This window comes from Rhamphochromis longiceps, linkage group LG6 (genome assembly GCF_057381845.1).
Source record: "Rhamphochromis longiceps isolate RC_006_pf linkage group LG6, R_longiceps_female_GT1.1, whole genome shotgun sequence".
Taxonomy (NCBI): domain Eukaryota; kingdom Metazoa; phylum Chordata; class Actinopteri; order Cichliformes; family Cichlidae; genus Rhamphochromis; species Rhamphochromis longiceps.
This window is the reverse complement of record NC_140562.1, coordinates 28,262,727-28,284,177: the sequence shown is the minus strand read 5'-3', so window position 1 is coordinate 28,284,177 and position 21,451 is coordinate 28,262,727. Positions and strand designations below refer to the sequence as shown.

At 40.3% G+C, this 21,451-nt stretch overlaps 1 protein-coding gene across 6 annotated transcripts; it reads right to left on the bottom strand.

The window, feature by feature from the left end:
• Positions 1 to 907: 907 nt before the first annotated feature.
• Positions 908 to 16,908, bottom strand: clockb (clock circadian regulator b). Of its 6 annotated transcripts, none has more exons than XM_085410038.1 (24): positions 16,636 to 16,908; positions 14,750 to 14,841; positions 14,270 to 14,413; positions 13,889 to 13,977; positions 13,285 to 13,344; positions 12,832 to 12,980; positions 12,115 to 12,206; positions 11,829 to 11,918; positions 11,519 to 11,639; positions 11,052 to 11,165; positions 10,668 to 10,786; positions 10,473 to 10,555; positions 9,474 to 9,580; positions 9,222 to 9,369; positions 8,945 to 9,020; positions 8,457 to 8,601; positions 8,191 to 8,294; positions 6,433 to 6,567; positions 6,055 to 6,213; positions 5,200 to 5,400; positions 4,306 to 4,511; positions 4,060 to 4,192; positions 3,343 to 3,477; positions 908 to 3,075 (listed from the first exon to the last, which is right to left on the bottom strand). In XM_085410038.1, exons 4-24 carry the CDS (start codon positions 13,903 to 13,905, stop codon positions 2,815 to 2,817), a joined length of 2,655 nt encoding a protein of 884 aa, XP_085266164.1. In that variant the 5' UTR covers positions 13,906 to 13,977; positions 14,270 to 14,413; positions 14,750 to 14,841; positions 16,636 to 16,908; the 3' UTR covers positions 908 to 2,814. The 6 variants fall into 6 exon arrangements, with proteins under 6 accessions (XP_085266164.1, XP_085266167.1, XP_085266166.1 ...); XM_085410041.1 differs by having other exon boundaries at positions 14,270 to 14,410; XM_085410040.1 differs by having other exon boundaries at positions 16,676 to 16,908.
• Between the last annotated feature and the right edge of the window lie 4,543 nt (positions 16,909 to 21,451).

Sequence of the window (21,451 nt, the reverse complement as noted above, 5' to 3'; positions counted from 1 at the left end):
CCTGTGTATCTGTGTGGAAGGGGGAGCTCGCCGTCTTGTCAATGGCGTCCCGTATCAAATATCCTAGACCTCAACTTTGAAGAGATTTTGAACCCTTTTCCCAACCAAGATGTTGTCAGAAACATATTGCTGCAAACCAATAAAGTCTGTAATGGTGAAACATTCAGAGGTTCTTTTACGATAGACTGAAATTCAGATTGTAAGTTCTGGATTCTTGCAGTGAATTGTGAGTTTCATTCACACCCCTCCATTTCCTTCATCATAAAGCCTGTCAAACAGGCGCACAGTTACAACATCCATTAGTCTCTTTAAAACACCATTACATTCTTTGGGCTGGGTATCAGTGACACAAACTATAAACATTTCATTACCCTTTAGAGATGCCTTAAAACGCACGCACGCACACACAAACACACTAATCTATACAGGACAAACAATTAATGTGAGACGAGTGGAAGACCTGATTCAAATATTAAAGCCCTCACTGTGTAATCTCGCCACTATTCCTTATTTGTATGGGGGAAAACAAGAAATGAGGTTTTATCCCCGCTAACAGCAATTTAGTCTAAGTTAAGCTTATGTCCAAGGGTTAACATTTGAGACTTGTCAGATAGTACTAGAGTCACTGTGAGCAGTCTGTTATTGCAGAACAATAATAGTACCCATCTTCTTTAGCCTGGCAGGTAACCAGTGCTCTGCAATGCCTAATAACCACTTTCCAGTCACACTTCTGTGCATGAAAATATACTGGGATAAAGCGACAGCTAACATGCACACAGACTCATTCACACAAACATATTCAAGTTGAGCCGTCCCACACACGGGCTCGCACAATATTGCGCCCAACGAGAGCAGACGTTCCTTGAAAATTACAATTCCTTTATACTGCAACGCAAGAACTGATTGGCTATCGCCAGGGGAAAGAAATACTGACCCCCAAGTGATATAAGAAGTAGGATCAAGGACAGGAGATGTTATATTCACACAAACCCACATGCACACTTTTACTACACTCTGAGACAAAACACATTCTAAATGCTCCTTTGCCAACATTTCACTTCCTCCAAACCAAGGCTTTTCTGTATGATATGGCTTAATCACTGAAGTACACAGGCTGAGCCCAAACCATTTAAAGTGGAGCGGGACCCTGTCCTGGTTTTTGACTGCTATTTGAGAACCGAGAGTCAAGTGAACTGGACTGCATGAGGTTTTCTGAGGCCTAGGAAGAAGGACGAAACACTGATGATACAGGAGACCTTAAGATAGTCAGCTGAAATTCAGATGCTTGGGTAGCGTGAGGTTAGCGTATTCCAATAAGAGTGACAACAGAAGGATTTCTCTGCAATTCTGCTCTACTGCGTCTCAACATCTACCCCCACAAAAACAACAAAAAAAACCCACCAGCATATTTTTATATGCTTTGATAAATAAACAACGAAGGCTCTAAAGAAATCTGGGGCAAATTTGATTCAGTCACCACTTCCTTTATGAATCTTCTTCCTATGGTCTTTGCAGCATCACTGTCTAATCCTTCTGGTCTGGTTCCAGACTGAGGCAGAAGCAAAAACTTTCCACATTCCTGAGAATACAAGTACCATCCAACAACTTCAAACCCTTTACTAAGTCAATTATTGTAAGACACAAGGGGCAACACACACACACACACCAGCCACAGACACTCTTGTTCACTCATTCACACAAAGATTGTTTTCTCAGAAACACTCATTAGCTCAAAGAATCACACAACAGATTACAAACAACAGGGTCGACAGTGATTTATCGTACACAACCACGTTAAGTGCTAAAGTTGAGGAGCTTGAGGATATACTGTTTTGTTACATATAGGGCTCTTTAACTTTTAAAAAATAATCCCTACTATATACACACGCATTAATTTTAATAGGGGTAATATCTTGTTGGAAAATATATGCCTTTGAATAGTCTGTTTGAAATTTAAAGTAAAAAAAATTTTTGACTATGTTATTGGCACTTGGAATCACTAAACCCGTCATATGTACAGTAATTATCCTGTAAATAATACAGTTAAACTGTAATCTAGTTTCTTGCCAAACATGATCTGTAATTAGAAAGAGAGCCTTTTTTTGTCTCAGAGACACAGTGTTCAAAAAACAACTTCCACAAAAAACACCCAAGCCCAGCCATTTTTTAAAACACTCAGAACTTTAAAACCTTGTTCTGGACTTAATTTTTTTTTTCCTGGGAGGGGTGGTGGTGGTGGTGGTGGTGGTAGGGCGGGGAGGTCTAAGAGGAGTCAGTGCTCCATCTTTGACCACACTTGACCAAAGTAAAAAGTTATGTTGTTTTTTTTTTGTTTTTTTTTAAAGCAACTAATAAAAGCTTACACAGTTATTTTTTCCATGCAATCATATAAAATACTACATTTCTGTTTTCTGTTAGGCTATGGTGGATATTTACAAGTTTTTGTTTGTATCATACAGTAAATCTGTACAAGGCCAGTTCGCTTTGACACGCTTCTCAGAAAAAAAAACAAAAAACAAAAAAAGTGACCATAAAGTGATTAATTCAGGTTTTCACGGAAACTGAAGCTTCCCTCACAACACCGCTTCTCATGAGAGGAAATGGGGATTTGAATCCATCCTGTTGCCATGGTGACAGTCTTTTGGTGAGTTCCTTGTGGACTCATTTTCCTCTTTCCTATGATTTGTTTCTTTCAGATGAAGGAACGATTTCGGGGGGGAAAAACAAACAAACAAAAAAAACAAACGTATGCAACAATCCCTTAAGAGTTCCAATTCCCCACATGTTCTCGCTGTACACACTCCCCTCCTCGCTTCACTGCTGTTGGCTGCTGACAGCGTCAGTCCTGTGCGATGACGGGGCTTTCTGCTGTTTCTGGGGCTGTGGTTTAAGCTGCTGCTGGTGCCTCTGGTGGTGAGATTGTTGTTGCTGCTGTTGCTGCGGTTGTTGTTGCTGCTGCAGTTGCTGTTGCTGCTGTGGATGTGTTGCCTGGGTGAAAGTTCCCTGCTGTTGGAGTGGGAAAGCTGCCTGCAGGATCAGCTGCGTAGACTGGTTGTTGTGGAGAAGACGAGGGCCCTGGCAGCAAGACAATGCAATGATATTAGACAATGAAGGAAATTCTTCTCCCTCTGCTCATTCTCTAGTGTCACTGAAAGTCTTAAACATTTTCAAGTGTAAATGACACTCCGTACACTTAAGACACACTTTATATAATTTCATAATTATTCGCAATATCATAAAAATGAAATATCTGTACAGTAAAATTAAACATGAATGCTATCCTATCATACCATGCCTCTACAATATTTTAAATCAATGACATCTTCTGCCCTCTAGTGATACCTGTAGGAATTGCTGTTGTTGCTGCTGCCCCTGCTGGTTGCTTTGTGCCACTACAGCTGTCTGGTTTTGGCCGTCTGGTTGTCCTTGAGGTGCTTGGGCCGGCTGCAGAGTCAGCGTTTGGGTCTGCCCCCCTTGCTGAAGTGGTACAGAGGGTTAACAAAGGGAATATGTTGAGGTAAAGGAATAAAAATGAATTAAAAAGTTCACTCACTCACTGCTTTCAGGGTGAATGAGCAGCTACTCTTAGTTTTATCGTTATCAATTATTAAGATGTGTGCCATTTTTTCACTATTTAAGTAATTACCCAACAACCTGCAAGTCTTTGATTTTTCAAGCGTGCTTTTGGGTTTCATTTAATTATTAAAAGGGTTATGCTGTTTTTTTTTAAACCCAAAATACTTTTTCTATCATCCTGAATCTCTTCGTTAACTACTTCCAGAACCACACTGTTGCATTAACTAGTCTTTTTTCCCCCTCCCCTTTTCATTTCAGTTACAAACACCTAGAAAATTATTGCTAACGAGCATTTTCAAAGCTACTGTGCCAGAATCATTACACCAAGCGTTAAAGAACACACATTTTACTATGCCAGGAGCAGTTTATCAGCCCTGAGTGGCTCAGATATAATCATTTAAATGGGCTTCACTCCAAATAGTTTTGATCTTAGACAGAGAGAGGCAAAACAAAAGAAACAGACATCATTCAAACTGTGTTTACCTGCTGGCTCCCAAATGGGTTGTATGCGGTAACCACCTGCCCCATAAACATAGAAGTGGGAACCATGACTGCACCACATGCATGCATTGGAGCTGTCACAAGCTTGGTCACAAGCTGCTGCCCTGCTGGGAAGCTGGAGAAAGAACTAGATATATTTATCCATCATAGTAAATATCAGCTTTTCAAATGTACAAACTGTCAGATTGTCATTATAATGGGAATCAGGTTCGATTGTTCTGCACTAACCGGATCTGTCGGTCCTGGGTGAAAGTGGCCACAGCTGTGCCTTGCTGGGTGTTATTCTGCGGCAGGCTGGTGCTGATCTGCAGCACATTTGGCTGTCCTGGCTGGGAAATCATCATTGTGTTGTATAAAGGAGCAGATACAGAGCCCTGGGTCTGGGGTTGAGGTTGGGGCTGAGGCTGAGAAGCTTGCTGAGTCTGACGCTGGGGCTACAGAGGAGCAACAGCAAAGGCCATGACATTGTCTTTTAAATTAACGAAGCATTAACAAGATTATTTAAAGATTTTCTGTGGATTCGTTCTCCAGTTTCACTTTCCCCACTTTTACACTGTCATGTGTGAAATTTACACATAACACAAAATAAATCAGCATGTAAGTCAAAGTGGTTTTTCGTAAGTTTTCTGTCTTCTAACTTTGAGACACAAAAATGAAATCGGTGAAATGTCTTGCTGCTGTCACACTCACCATTTTGAGCTGACTTCAAAATTGCATGAGATAATCAATAATTCACAACATGGAAATTTAAACGGTGTCTATTCAGAGGAAAGGCGGGGTTTAATGAAAGCCTCCACTATCACTGAGTGACCCCTAAAGTGTCACATTATTAAAAATGCAAACAGCATGAGATTTTAACATTTTATCCTCACAGCATAGCACTGTAATATCTGCATAAAAGTGACTAATACTGTCCCAAATTTAGGTAAGATTATTGTTCACAGAGAAAGCTGAAAGAAGACTACATGCACACACAGGCAACTTCTGAGATTAAAAGGAAATGACAAAATCATGGACATGCAAAGGAAACAGACAAACATTTTCATCTGATCTGAACTTTCAAAACCATTTTCATAGTATTTCCATAGCCTGTCTGCTTGCGTGTGTCTGCCGGTATCGCACCTGCATAAGGGTGTTGGTCTGCTGTTGTAAGCTCTGTTGAGTGGGAGGAGCCTGCTGCTGGATGGTGAGCTGCTGTGTTCCCGAATGGACGGGGTTAATTGTTGTTTGCTGGACCTGATTGGTCAACGTAGTTGTCTGCTGGACTGATCCTACTTGAGGAAGCTGTACATTCATGGGTCCACCCTGCTGCTGCAGCAACATCTGTTAGAATGGACACATGAAACGTCAGGCCACATTCAGATAGTAAGGAGATTTACAATGTGTGCGTGTTACTTTTACCAGATCTGTGCGTGACAACAGAATAATCAACAGAAATAAATTATCTTTACACAATCAGGAGATGGCAGTTTACTGTTTTCTATGAATAGAAGAAATATATAATGCATGCAGGATTCCAGTCCTGATCTAGGTCAAGCAAAACCAGGTACAGGACAATTCACCTACTTGGTCTGAACAGAGGTCACATTTCTTGTTCGATTAAGTGATTTTTTTTTTTCCACATGTGGAAAATATTACATCAACACTACTTCTTGGCTCTATCTGTATCCTGTGAACAGAATCCACCCTGTTGGTTTATTTTTATAATTAATTTTATTTTGCTGTAAACACTAGGTGCAGTCATACACACCATTTTCTCAATATACAGATGTTAACTTCGACATGAAGACAGAGAAAGAGTTATGAATAGAGAGAAATAAAGCAAAGTAATAGAGGATGACACAAGGTAAGTTACACTAGAGATATAAATAGACACTGAGTAAAGTGGATTTAAACACACCTACTGTAAGAAAAGGCTTTTATGTCATAAAGCAGTGCTGACCTAAAAGTAATCTTGCATACGCATCTACAGCCTACCTGTATACCCTGCCCCTGGACTCTCTGCAGCTGCTCCTGGATGTGTCTGAGCTCCTCCTGCTGCCGCTGAATGTTAGCCTGGATCATTCTGGTCCTCTGCTCCAGCTGCTCCTTTAAGTGCTGCATGGCATTCACCTGCGCTGAGAACTCCATCACTGGCTGCAGACGGAGAGAAAAAGAACAAGCTGTGCAATGTGTATGCAATTAGGATACACTGGCTAATCGAACTCCATAGTTGGGTTGCACAGTTAATTAAATGCCACAAGGTCCAAGACCTCAGAGTCCACATTATACAAGCATTTGAAAAAAAACGTTTGTCACCAATTAACCTGTTGTCAACAAACCATTTGAGCTCTTCTCCACATAATTATGTCTCACCTGCACATTTGTCTGGAGCTGCTGTTGTTGTTGTTGTTGCTGCTGCTGTTGCTGTTGTTGTTGTTGTTGTTGTTGCTGTTGCTGATTGATCATACCAGGAGCTACACTCTGCCCTGTAGTCTGAGAGCTCATAGACTGCAAATATAATGAAAACAAAAACTATGATTACAGGCATGAATTTTTCATTGTATTACACCACTTTATATGCACATGTTCAAGACTTAAAACTGAAATACACTTGCATTTATATAGTGTTTTTCTAATTTTACAGATACATACATCTACACAGGAAAATTTAGAATAACAGTTAACCTAGTATTCATGTTTTTGGACTGTGAGAGGAAGCCAGACTACCCGGAGGAAACCCACACAGGAACAGAGAAAATATGCACACTCCACACAGAAAGTCCCTAGCTGAGGTTTAAACCAGGAACTTTCTTGCTGTGAGGCAACAGTGCGACGCACATCTCTGAGTTTTGACGCCGCTTAACGCCCATTCAAAGCACAACAACTTTAGTACGTAAGTTGAAAAACACAGATTTTATGGTAATTATGTATTTTTGATTGAAAGATTGTTGAAGTGAAGATGCAAAACAATGAACCTCTCACCATCCCAGCTAACACTGCAGTACTGTCTTGATGCTAACCGCTGGCCTACTGAAACCTCATCAGCATATTAACCTTGCCCGTTGCTCTCCATTGAAGTTTGAAATCAAAACTGTAGCTGAGAAATTTGATTACATGTATTGAAAATTATGGTGGTAAAATCAGGTCACATTCAACATAATGTGATATAATGGAAATTTAAACTCGCGTACAGGTTTTATGTACAGCCCAGACTTTAAGCAGCTGAAAAGATGCTTTATAATTTCCCCAGTGATGCTCTTTCAGGCCTTCACTGTAACTCTGGTTTAGCTCTCTGTCTTTAACAAGTGTTTTTGTGACAGCAATTTTTTTTTGAATTTTTGCCTGAAGAGTCATTTAGTTTTAGTTATAATTTAGGGATCTAAGTTTAGGGTCAACTACATATCACAAGATTATCAAAACCTAAATGTGAAGTTGATTTATTTGCCTAAAATATAAAGTGTAAAAGTTTGTGTTTTTACTCCACAAGGTTTGCAAAGCATCTTATTTTCCCAGACTTAAAAAGCGAAATATGTCCATATGTCTGCTCTAAATTTTGTCATGTTTTCATGAGAAACAGAGGCATGGGAGCTTCCTCCACACCCTGTTTGCTGAGGGCAGATCAAATTCTGTGCATCCAACCTTGATGTACACAGAGAATACTGACAGGATCACTTCCAAAACTCGCACCGCCTCTCAGAACATTTTCATCTTGTTTTTATTCGTTGGTACAAGTGTCCGTAGATTTCATCGCAGTTTTTATCCTCATGCATTCGTTTTTATTTTAGTGATTTTGTTTTCGTCAGGGAGAAACAGGTTGTTGACAAAAACTATGATGAAAATTATTAAAATAGTAAATGGCCTGCATTTGTATAGCACTTTACTTATTATTTATTAGTCAGCAGAATTAACACTGTTCTTGAAGTCGGAAGCGTTTGTCTGCGCTTAGTGCTCAGATTACGTAAGAAAGTTTCAGGAAATAGTCAAGCACAAAAGTTCCACCAGGAACCAGATATGCCAATCCATAAAACAAAAAAGAAAACAGTGTTTTCTTGACCAATTTCTGTGTTAGTTATGGCCAGAAGTAGTTTTGTAAGGATTTTCTATGCATTAGCCAGCTGTGTCCTGTCTCACCTGGCTGCTGATAGATGACCGGCGCTGTGATGTCATCTCCATGGTAGATGCTAATGATTGCCGAGGGGGCGTGGCCGTGTCCATGTGTAACTTGGGAGCTGTCGCTGCAGAGAAAGTAATTGGTGGTCAATGGTTATTTTTAGATGATATCATTTTACTACAGGAGTTAGCCACTGAATTTTAATACAGAGAGGATATGTCACCACCTCCCCTTAACAGTATGTCAGTGTATGTCACATTACTTGTGCAACTGTGGGTGTCCTTACAAGTGCAGGTGTTGTCAGACACATGCGATGAGGACTTGCGGGAACTCCGCGAGGAAGTCGAAGGTGTTCTACTGTGGTCAAATCGCTCCAGTGCCTCCTTCAGGCTGGACGTATTGAGCTGTGACTCTGAGCCAGAGTCTTGACTCTGGAAAAATAAGAAAATACCAAAGATTTAAAAAACAAGAAAGCCTATCCATTGTATCTAATGGAGTGCATACAAGTGGAAATTACAGGCCTAAAAGGTAATTGAGGTACCAGCAGAAAATCTGAAGCATAAATTTCATAATCTAACATTGTAACAGCTCCTAATGAAGCTGAATATTGTACTTCAACATGTAATATATTTCTGGTATTTTTGCTTTCATCTGTTTCAGTTAGTCTTACGCAACAACTTCTACCACAACATTGTTTTTAGACTCAATTTTACTCCTGTGCTTGACATGTTTGTAATTATAAGGACCGTGCTACATGTTTTATTTATTTCTCACCTTATCTGCAGTGACTTCTGGATTTGCCTCCTCGATGCCGAGCTCTCTGCGCTGTTCTGCCCTCACCTCTGCATAGCTGCATTTTAGACCAAAAACAAAAACAAACAAAAAAAAAAAAAAAAGGGGGGGGGGTTTGAGAAGATGGTTGACCAATAAAAACATTATAAAAATAGAGACATAAAGAGTCTTTTGTTAACACAAACTCAACATCGTTCCTGAAAAAGTCCAGTGATCAGCAATCTTCTGGAAAAGGGGAATAAAATAAACATACTTGTACCTGACTACTGTGTGCGTGCAGACAATAAACTCAGGTCGAGAGTTCCATTGATGGTAGGTGATGTAGTAGTGTGTCTGCAGCCAGATCCACTGTTGACCTTTCGTCAGGAAACGGTAGTAGCATGACTTCCCTTTACCATATTGCATTACTGAACAGAAGCGGGGCAGAAACAGCCAAAGATGTTACCAAAAACACTCAGAAAAAGGCTTTTACAAAAGATTTTTGCTAGTTTGACTTAAAGTAAGTGCTCACAGTGTTCGTGACATTTCGCTAGCGTCTCCAGGTCGTCCACATGGTAATAGTCGTACCCTGATGTCCCCAAAACCTCAAAAGGCAGGTAGCCTATAATTGGTGGCGCTCTGTAAAAGGTAAAAGAATTTTCTTACTCTGATGTAAAATTGCTGAACGGATACTTTTTCTAGAGAAATGCTTTATTTTCATGTACATTTATTTATTTTATTTATCCATCCATTCGCTTCCGCTTATCCTTTCCAGGGTCGCGGAGGGTGCTGGAGCCTATCCCAGCTTTCATAGGGCAAGAGGCGGGGTACACCCTGGACAGGTCGCCAGTCTGTCGCAGGGCTAACACATAGAGACACAGACAACCAGTCGCATTCACATTCACTCACAGATTCACACCTATGGGCAATTTAGATTGACCAATTAACCTATCCCCACTAACTGCATGTTTTTGGACTGTGGGAGGAAGCCAGAGTACCCGGAGAGAACCCACGCAAACACGAGGAGGACATGCAAACTCCACACAGAAAGACCCCGGCCTGATGGTGGAATTGAACTCAGGACCTTCTTGCTGTGCAGCAACGCTGCTAACCACCGTGCCGCCCTCATTTATTTTATTTATGATTTGTTTATTTATTTTCTATGATTTCTTAACTTCTGGTGTCCTGAAAAGTGAAACTAGAAGTGTGGAGGAAAATCTCAATGGAGAAATAAATTGAAGAACAAGAACACAGTTTGTGAAGAACTGAAATGAAACATATTTGAACTATGACCTGGAAAAAGACCGTACTATCCTCTAGTTCACATTTAAATTTGTCAATAATGAATGAAGACAGAACTTAAGAGGTTAGATGCATGAATAAAGTCTCACATTTGCTAAACTGACCAATCATAACGTGTGTGAATGTGTGTTTCAGCCATCTATATAAGACAGCAGCCATGTGGGTGCAACTCAACCACCCAACAACCCGTTGTGATTGAGTATACAGGAGAAGAACTAGATCTGCCTACCGATGGTCTAAAAAGAGGAATTTCCATTCTAGACTGTGTCTTGATGTGAACTCTTCATTGGGCTCCTCCACCGTACACATTTCCTATGAAAATAAAATTGTGAAAATTAGATGTTTTGAGAGATAATTAATAGCTAATTGACAAATAAATACTTGACAGTCTAATGAGTAAAGTCAGTTCATGTCTGAATAATACCTTGATAAACTGAGGCTTAGCTAGCCGGACCGTGGCTACAAAGCACACCTGGTCATCAAAGGCAGGTTGTAGCGACCGCTGTAACACCCCTGCCAGACCGTTCCTAGTCACATTGGGAACTGCACAACAGTGTTACTTACTCAGCATGTCAAAGAATATAAAATGTGGTTCACAGAGCAGTACACAGAATAATATCTTTCTAGGCTAGTAAATGATATCTTAAAATTATGCTTATTTTCCACTTTTTGACTTTAACATTTAATGGGTTTAACACACAAGTTTAATGCTAGTTTGTATCTATACATGCAAGCTTGTTTGGAAAATAGTATTTAAAAAAAAAAAAACATCTTCTGAAATTCCTCACATGCAGTGCGAGGGACATACCGTTATTGAGAGACTTGAAGTTGCCGATGAACTTAACATATTCATAAACAGGGGATTCTTTGGGGTCAATGGCCCCTCGCAGCATATGACAGCAGAACTCCATGTGATTCTTAGCTGGAGACAAAAAAGAAAAAGAGATTATAATTACCAAGGAAAAAAAATACAACTGCTTGTAAAAACATGCTGTTCATGTGCTCCACAAAGGTCATGTCCAGTCCAGCAGCTTCACTCTGACAAGCCGTGTGTTCACACTATGGTGACGTTTTTGAAATTTGAATCCTTTTTAACATTATTTATTTATCAATTTATTTGAGAAATACTTTTACTTGTGAGCATTTTTAATCTGATAATAATAAATAATCCTGTTTAATCATCAGACATACAAAAAAAAAAAAAAAAAAAAATTGTAAACCATATCATTTCAAATAAGCAGGTTTTATGGTACAAGATGACGGTGTGTTACTCACACTTTAGGTAATCAGTGCTAAGGTTCTCTAGCTCAGAGGGGTGTGTGGACAGAGCCTTGTACACTTCGGAGTGTTCCCCAACCGGCAGGAAGTTTAACAGGTTCTGGTCCACCAAATCCGCCTGATAAAACACCCACACACAGGCACACACACACATTCAAGAGGAATACAAATGAAGACAAGCCCTTTTCAATACACACTGGTCAGCCTGACATGTTTAATCTGAACCACACAAAAGATCCTATGAAAGCTTTTGTTATAATAAAGTGTATGACTAATACAGACACGGTTGCAGGGGGAGGTGATTTACCGGGAGGTGTTCTAGTAGTGAAGTGACACTCTCAGACACATAGAGGATGTTGCCATCAGTCATTATTGCTATAAAGAACCCATCAAGAGCCTGTTAAAAAAAAAAAAAAAAAAAAACAGTGTCAAATCCCATAAGGACAAACTTAAAATTGTAAATTTAACTTCAGATATAACTATACTGTACAAAATGAGGTGACACTGACCACTGCATTAATACAACTGTGGGTCAAGTGCCTGTGTTTTTACACAACAAACAAGATTACAGAACGAAACCTAAGATTTCTGACCTCCAGCATGAGCTGGGTGAATTCCTCATTGCTAAGAAATGGAGGCTTCCAGTCTTGCCTGATCTCACTCGACTCAGACTGAGCTGCAATCTCTGGTGAAGGACAGAGAATTCAGTCAGAACTTAATACAGACATAGTGGAAAACGTCGAGGAAGAATAAGAGCACGAGAGGTGAGGGCATGTAAAAAGACAACAAAAACAGCATAAAGTTAACAGTAAACAACTGGGTGGAAAAATGTTTTGAGACTGCTATGTCCAGTATGAAAACAAGACAGTTAAAAACATACTAGGCGGAAGCTGGTATTTTATTATCTTGCAAGTCAATGACACTAGATAAAAACAAAAGGATCATTGACCTATAAACAGTGATGAAATAATTTAACATAAACACAATATCAGTATTCATAAAAAGTTAAAACTGCTGAAACCCTTATAATTATTAAAAGACATAAAGGTAGATTTACTTTAAGAATAACTTGTTAGGTCAAAAATACACAACTGGTTCAAATAGTTACCATTTTGTAATGTAAAATTACAGCACCAATGTCTCATAAAAAGGCAATAAAAACATACTTTCGCTTTCTAGTGATGAAGGTAAGCAAACCCTGATAAGTGTGGCTAAATCGGAATGATCAAGCTAAATATACAAAAAACATCCACCCTGTGAGGTGTTTAGCAAAAACAGGAAGTGAGACGAGCACGGCAGAAAGCTCTGACCTTTGTGTTTACACAGGAAGTCGATGCTTTTCTGCAGGATGGTGGACTTGTCCATCTTTCTAGTGTTGCCAGGCAACATTGTGCCGAGTTCCTTGATGAGGACATTGAACTGGTCTCGCCGTCTCTTCTCAGACTTGTTACGGGACACGCTGCAAGCAAAAATAGTTTTGAAATAGAAGGTTTAAGACATTTTATTTGGTTCTGTTTTCATCCAGTGTTTTGACTGGGCTTTAAAAACACAACCTTTAAAAAAAACAGTAATGTAACTTTATCATAAGTGACCCTGGTTATGTGAAAGTCAAGGCAGAATGACTGTTGTGTGAATGGCATTAGGACAAAGTCAGCTCTGACACTGTGTATTAACAAAAATGTACTAACTCATGTTTAATCAATATTCTATGACTTTTTTAAGTCCATACTAGACTAATCTCCTCTCCAGCATGTTTATCTTACCGTTTTGCTTTGTCCTTTTCATCTTCTTCCATCAACCCATCAAAGATGCTACAATCATCCCTAAAGAAGGAAGAAAGCAAACATATTTACAGCCATTCACAGCTTTCAAGACTTACTTGTTTACGTTTTCCTGCATGTGCGGTGGCCTTGAAGGCAGGTATGCATTGTTAATAATAACCAATGACTGATGTTGGCTAATGAGAGAATTCCTATTGTACATGCCAGCAGCAGGTTTATTTTTGGGTCACACAGAAAACGGGTGAGAGAGAGAGAGAGAGCGAGAGAGAAAGAGAGAGAGAGAGCAGTAGAAGGAATGCGTTTTGTTTGCCAAGAAGATTAAGCGCATTTGTGTACTACGTTTCAATTAATATAGGTCAAAAAAAAATCATTTGATGGGGACTCATAGATGCTATCCATAACTTTCTTTCTTTAAATGAAAAAATATTCTTTCAAAAGTAAAGAAATATAAAGAGTTAAAATAATGAGTTTTAATTTTTGAGCCAGATGTTACATACATATATTTTGTGATTTTGTACATGTGACTATGAACATATTCTGTATACAGCAGACACAACATTTTGAGGTGTTGTGTGCAGCATTATACCCCATGCTTGATGTCATGGTGGCTGCTAATCAGGGCTGTGGCTGCAGTGATTTGTTCTTTAGGCGTGAGGTAGGCATTTGGAAGACCACCTGTTGAGACAAAAAGAGCAGGTAGTTTATTAGTTTAACTCCTAGTTATTTTTCATATTGTATATGAAGGCACTAAATGGGGCTTTGAAGTGAAAGCCTGAAAGGGTAGTCCCTTTTCTAACCATAACATTTGCAGATCATCTTTTCTCTTAACTAGTTCCTTTCTTTTTAAAAAACACAGCTACATCTCCATACATGCATGCACACACTAAATAATAAAAATTTCTGACATTTAATAAACACTTTTCCATGCACCAGATTAAATCTGTGTGTCTGTGTATTAACTTCTCACCTCACTGCAGCCTATGCACGTGCTCAGTTAACGTATTTTTCCGGGGGTTGTAGAAGGGGTTTGGGGTCAAAAGTGGAGCTGATGTCATTGGGGTCATGAGAGGGCACCAGGCCACAGGAAGGACATGGTGGTCAAGCAAACCTGCTGGAGAAATCAGAGCAGAAACTAATGGTCATGGGGAGACCAACCAGAGAGTTTGGAAACATAATAACCATCTCCTAGTGCACTGTCTGCCATTTCTTAAACCAAGATTTATTTTTATTTATTCTTTTTTCCCCCTTTAAAATCAGTTTCTTCCTTTTAATTTTGGTACAATATACATTATGGACATAAATGTATTTTATGAATTAAGATTATTAAATTACAGTATAACATGCGGCAGCATCTTCAAAGTGTGAATAACATAAATCAATACAAAAAAAATACCCTGAAATGAAATTTACTTCTGCACTTACAATAGTTTTACATCATGTAACTTACATTCTGGAATGTCACTTGTTGGTATAATTAGCTGTTTGAGATCGCAGCCTTTGAGTTGCTGACAAATCTTGTGTGTGCAAACCACACCTCACCTGCAACACAAACATACACCCACTGTTTACCATGCACAGAAATTCTAGAAGTCACCCGAAAAATGCAGATGTTAGTTGCTGCAAAGTACAAAACAGGAAACCTGAGCTGCAAGTAATCAGCTTTTACACATAGATTTGTCATACCACTAAAACGCCAAAAACAAGTATGCTCTGTCTAAGAAACGGTTAAAAGTAAAAGGGATTTAATACTACTTTCATATAAAAAAATTAACAACAAATACCCCATTATCTCAGCAACAGTCCAATCATTTTACAGAGATATATGATCACAATTGAGGTGCTGGACCCAATATAACCTTGGCATTTTGCCATGAAAAATGACTGGTGATGACTTAGAGTAGTTGCTGATTGTTTTCCTGTTAATCAACAGTTCTGTTGTTTTGATTCTCAAACTGTTATGACCAATCTAGTCTTCGCATCAATGCTCAGTGTGCGTTTTCTTTTTTTTATTAAAAACAACAGTCTAAAGATTTACTCTTTACATTAACACCAACCAGCACCACAACTGAACAGCAATAACTTGTGAGTGTTAGTGCTTTTTTCAACAAGCAAACTCATGCACAAGAGTCGAATAATCAATTTCAGCATTTGCTAAAGGCTTAAAAGATTAGTCTATAGGAGTCGCTTCCAAACTCGTCAAGTAGTCCCACCGGCACAGGGACAACAGACCACCACTTAATCAACGCCTTCTAAGAGGATTTTGCTGTATATAAGTGTGGGCAGAGAGGTCACGAAGACTACACTAACAACTGTGGACAGCATACTAGAGGAGATGCCCTCTCATATCTCCCTCATGTGTATAAAACCATCATAAGGAGATCACACTGGTGGTCCCAAGGCTATATTTCGGGATGCTGACCTGCACTTGGTGTTCTCTTCATGGCCAATAAGTGAAGCCTCGTTAAACTGAGCTTCTTCATTGGACGAAGACGTTGTAAACCATTCCCAATGAATTAACTCTCATATGAGCAACATGACCGAATGTTTTTCCGTCTCCCAAAACAGCAACGAGCCATAAGATAAGGCAATCTAGCGTTTAACATATACAATTTAATGCCACAGGTGTTAGTTATACAACCTAAAAGAGAGCAACCCATATAGCTAGCTAGCAGGCTAACTAAGCTTGCTACCGAAAACTGCCAATTTAACTCAGAGATTTAATGCTCTTACTGCCCCAGTTTCCTCATGCTCACACTCCGAAAACACTGAATGACACTCACGGGTAAAGCATTTCACATTTGTCAAAAATAAACAAGAGGAAAAATATGTCTATCATAGCAAGCTGGCGCCGAGCCCGAAGCTGTCACGCAACAACTGACACTGAAGATGAAATAATCTAAAATATTACCGTCGGGTCCTCAAACGCCGCGCATGAACATCCGCGCGGGGCAAGGTCCTCGCGTAAGCCGACAAAAACATGCCTATCCACCGCGGAGACACATCTATAAAACCAACGACGGTGGAAACATTTTCGCGGCAGATGTACATACACACATACATACACTGTTCCCGGGCACACGCGCGCGGGCTCACACACACACACTGGCAAGGATACGCGCACGCGCTCGCCCACTCTTACACATAGACACTGGCTGCTCCAAATGTGGGTCACTGGGCCTTGCTCTCCCTCAAGCGTGCGGAAACAGTCCCGAAGCCTGCTCTGCAGTCCGACCGCTTCCGCACGCCGAAAACACCGTCTACAAACCACGGCTGCCGTGCTATTTCACGATCGGTAACCGCCACCAGCTTCGCGTATGCATTAAAAACCCTTACCTTGACGAATAATCGAGAGCAGCCTCCGTGTTTTGCTTACTTGTGAGCGTTGCAGCGAGGTGGTGGGGGCCAGGAGGACTTCGGGTTGGGGAGAAAAACAGGAGGCCTACTTCATATTACGACGTACAGTCATGCGCAATAGAGACAGCAGGGCGCACTATTTTGCAAGTACAGTAGCCGAGGGAAAACTGAGGGAATCGCTGAGTGATCTTCGAAAGGGGAAATGACTCCGCGTTTTTTTATGTGGCTTTTCCACACAAACTACTCCACTGTCCGAGCGACCGAGGTAGCGATTAAAAATTAAGGCATTTAAAATGTTTAAAAATGGCTGACGCCAGTCTGGATAATAGTGATATATAAAAATAGATACACAGTTTACTCGCGTTTTAAAAGCACCTCAATAGCAATATTTAAATAATATATTTAGATAAACTAATAATATCTCTACTGGCTGTAATTTGGGTTGCACGGTATTAACTGTGAATGTGACATTGGACGGTCGCCACAGGGGTGTAGAAGCAGGTTAAAGACAGCCCTCCTGATGACAAGGGGTTCCCCTTTTATCGACATTCAATCGCAGGCATTCACGGCCATGACGTTGTCCGTATTTTGTGTCGAGGTTCCCCCTAACTTTTTCTAAAGGTGCTTTTAGGCTTTAGAGATTCTTTTTATGAGGCATAATCTGGAATTCTACATCAATTTCATGTGTTTGCAGTGATAGATATCTACACTATACTGGTTACTGTCTTTATGGACAAGATGCTATCAAGACAGTACAAATCATATAAAAGTGTCACACCATAAATTGAACAATATCACCAAACTGGGAGACATTTTATTTCACTAGTCCAGCGGCCCTCAACATTTTTTGCACCACGGACCGGTTTATGCCAGACAATATCGGCCTTTAAGGTGTCGCGGATAAATACAACAAAATAAAACTAGTACCGGTACCGAAAAAAAGAAGATTTATTCATAACACACGTGAAAAGACCCAGGAAAACCAAGTTAATGATAAAAACGATAACAAAATAACGCTGAAAACCGATAAAAACCCTGAGAACCATACATTTCACACCGGAGCCTCTACTCTTGTTGGCCGGTACCAAACGACTCACGGACCGATACCGGTCCGAGGCCCGGGGGTTGGGGACCGCTGCACTAGTCTACTTCCTTCTCTGTTCCTCTGATGTGAGCTGTAAATATTGCTCATACGTGGGGGAAGGATTTAGGCACAGAATAAATAGAGGATGACTGGCAGGAAGCTATAACCCTGATCAAATCTACCTTCATATGCAAGAGACTCAGTATAATAGTGTTCACAGATTGCATATCACCGCTGATGTTTTGCACAAGAGTCTAAATTGATTTCCAGGTTCTGGAAAGTTATGTCTAAGGAAATTAGTGGAATGTTTAAAATAAGCTTCTTTATTATTATTTTTTTTAAAGATCCTGGTGTTTTCCTCTTAGGTCTACCCTCTAGCGAGTTGCACCTAGCACACTACAGATTTCTGGAGAAGCTTCTTCTACAGGGAGTGCATAATTATTAGGCAAGTTGTATTTTTGAGGAATAATTTTATTATTGAACAACAACCATGTTCTCAATGAACCCAAAAAACTCATTAATATCAAAGCTGCATGTTTTTGGAAGTAGTTTTTAGTTTTAGCCATTTTAGGGGGATATCTGTGTGTGCAGGTGACTATTACTGTGCATAATTATTAGGCAACTTAACAAAAAACAAATATATACCCATTTCAATTATTTATTTTTACCAGTGACACCAATATAACATCTCCACATTCACAAATATACATTTCTGACATTCAAAAACAAAACAAAAAATCAGCGACCAATATAGCCACCTTTCTTTGCAAGGACACTCAAAAGCCTGCCATCCATGGATTCTGTCAGTGTTTTGATCTGTTCACCATCAACATTGCGTGCAGCAGCAACCACAGCCTCCCAGACACTGTTCAGAGAGGTGTACTGTTTTCCCTCCCTGTAAATCTCACATTTGATGATGGACCACAGGTTCTCAATGGGGTTCAGATCAGGTGAACAAGGAGGCCATGTCATTAGTTTTTCTTCTTTTATACCCTTTCTTGCCAGCCACGCTGTGGCGTACTTGGACGCGTGTGATGGAGCATTGTCCTGCATGAAAATCATGTTTTTCTTGAAGGATGCAGACTTCTTCCTGTACCACTGCTTGAAGAAGGTGTCTTCCAGAAACTGGCAGTAGGACTGGGAGTTGAGCTTGACTCCATCCTCAACCCGAAAAGGCCCCACAAGCTCATCTTTGATGATACCAGCCCAAACCAGTACTCCACCTCCACCTTGCTGGCGTCTGAGTCGGACTGGAGCTCTCTGCCCTTTACCAATCCAGCCACGGGCCCATCCATCTGGCCCATCAAGACTCACTCTCATTTCATCAGTCCATAAAACCTTAGAAAAACCAGTCTTGAGATATTTCTTGGCCCAGTCTTGACGTTTCAGCTTGTGTGTCTTGTTCAGTGGTGGTCGTCTTTCAGCCTTTCTTACCTTGGCCATGTCTCTGAGTATTGCACACCTTGTGCTTTTGGGCACTCCAGTGATGTTGCAGCTCTGAAATATGGCCAAACTGGTGGCAAGTGGCATCTTGGCAGCTGCACGCTTGACTTTTCTCAGTTCATGGGCAGTTATTTTGCGCCTTGGTTTTTCCACACGCTTCTTGCGACCCTGTTGACTATTTTGAATGAAACGCTTGATTGTTCAATGATCACGCTTCAGAAGCTTTGCAATTTTGAGACTGCTGCATCCCTCTGCAAGATATCTCACTATTTTTGACTTTTCTGAGCCTGTCAAGTCCTTCTTTTCACCCATTTTGCCAAAGGAAAGGATGTTGCCTAATAATTATGCACACCTGATATAGGGTGTTGATGTCATTAGACCACACCCCTTCTCATTACAGAGATGCACATCACCTAATATGCTTAATTGGTAGTAGGCTTTCGAGCCTATACAGCTTGGAGTAAGACAACATGCATGAAGAGGATGATGTGGACAAAATACTCATTTGCCTAATAATTCTGCTCTCCCTGTAATTGCCAGAAAGTGTATTTCACTCAACTGGATTAAAGGTTCTAGTGTTACCATTGGGAACTGGGAAATCTTTAATGCTCTTCCACATGAAAGACTACAAGCGACTATAAAGAGTCATGACAAATTGTTTTTGAGGGTCTGGTCACTCTGTCTACACTATCCACCTTCTGGCTTTAAATACTTGCTTCTGGAGTACTCGGTAATATCCCAGAATCTCTGATTGTTAGCTTGATGGCTGTTGATGACAAGTTAACTTATTTATTTATTTATGTTTGTGAATTTGTTAACTATGTAATAGGACTGCAGTGGGATGTTGGGTGGGCTGGTCATTCTTTTGGATGTGTGTCAGACTCTTTGTTACTTGCTAAAACTTAATAAAGTATTTTTTTTAATCCAACAGTACCATAAGGTCATTCACTCATATATAACTTTCATACAGTGCTATGTTCTGTGCATTTATTTCGCTGTTTCTTTCTTTCTTATTCAGCTGCTCCCTTTAGGGTTCACCACAGCAGATCATCTGCCTCCCTATCTATAGCAGTCTTCTCTGTCACACCAGCCCTCTGCATGTCCTCCTTCATTACATCCACGAACTTTCTCTGTGGTCTTCCTCCTTTACTTTCGCCTCGCAGCTCCATATTTTACATCCACTATCCCTCCTCTGCACATGTGGAAACAATCTGAGCCTTTTCTCTAACTGTGTCTCCAACCCACTCAAACTGAGCTGTCCCAATGATCAATTCTGCCGTGTCTGCTCACCCTCCTGATTTTCTTTCTGTGCCACAGTCTACAAACCATAAACCATAGAAGGTCTCACTATCACCTTGTAAACCTTCCCTTTCACTTATGCTCCTCTTGGTTTGTTACAAATCACCCATACAATCACAATCTCCATCCTGCCTGCACTTTCTTCTTCACCTCTGTTATACACTGTCCATTGCCTTGAATCATTTATCCCAGGTATTTAAACCCATCCCGTTCACTTCAAGCACATTATCATCCACGCTGACACAGGGAGAGCTTGCAAACCCCACACAATTTCATGAAAGCCATTATTTGAGTTTCCAACCTGGCTGAGGTGACAGTGCTAACCACTCCATCATTGTGTCACCCATAATTTACATACATGCAATATTTTCTTTAAACTAAAAAAGAAAACCAAAAAGAAATTATGAAATAAACCTGTGAAAACCTTTCTATGAGCAACTCTATGACAGGAGTAAAGATTTCAATTGTGAGACATGAAAAAAACAGAGGAACATTTTTTTTTATAACTTTAATAATTTTACAACCAAAAGTACCTCTAAATTAAACAATTATCATGTTCCCTTCCTGCAAGTCTCTGCTAGTCCACCTGCCCTTTTCTTCCATATGAGCAATGCACCAGTTTGATGGTCTCTTAATCACGCTGACTTCATTCAGCGTAACTGTGTCCATTACTCATTCCTCACTAATGCCTCCGGGTGAAAACGACATGCTATGATAAGACATAACATAAAAACAATCATCCATTAATGGTTTTCACAGCGCAAACAATCATAAAATCAATCAATCTGAGGCCATGGTCCTGAGCTGGAAAAGGCTGGAGTGCCCACCCCAGGTCAGGGATGAGCTCCTGCCCCAAGTGGAGGAGTTTAAGTATCTCGGGATCTTGTTCACAAGTGAAAGAAGAAGGGAGTGGGAGATCGCCAGACGGATTGATGCTGCGGCTGTACCAGTCCATTGTGGTGAAGAGGG

Coding starts and splice junctions, on each gene's coding strand:
- clockb (XM_085410038.1), bottom strand. Junction 12,981..13,284: donor GAAAAGGACAAAGCAAAACG/GTAAGATAAACA, acceptor TTTTGCTTGCAG/CGTGTCCCGTAACAAGTCTG. Junction 8,295..8,456: donor GTCTGACAACACCTGCACTT/GTAAGGACACCC, acceptor CTTTCTCTGCAG/CGACAGCTCCCAAGTTACAC.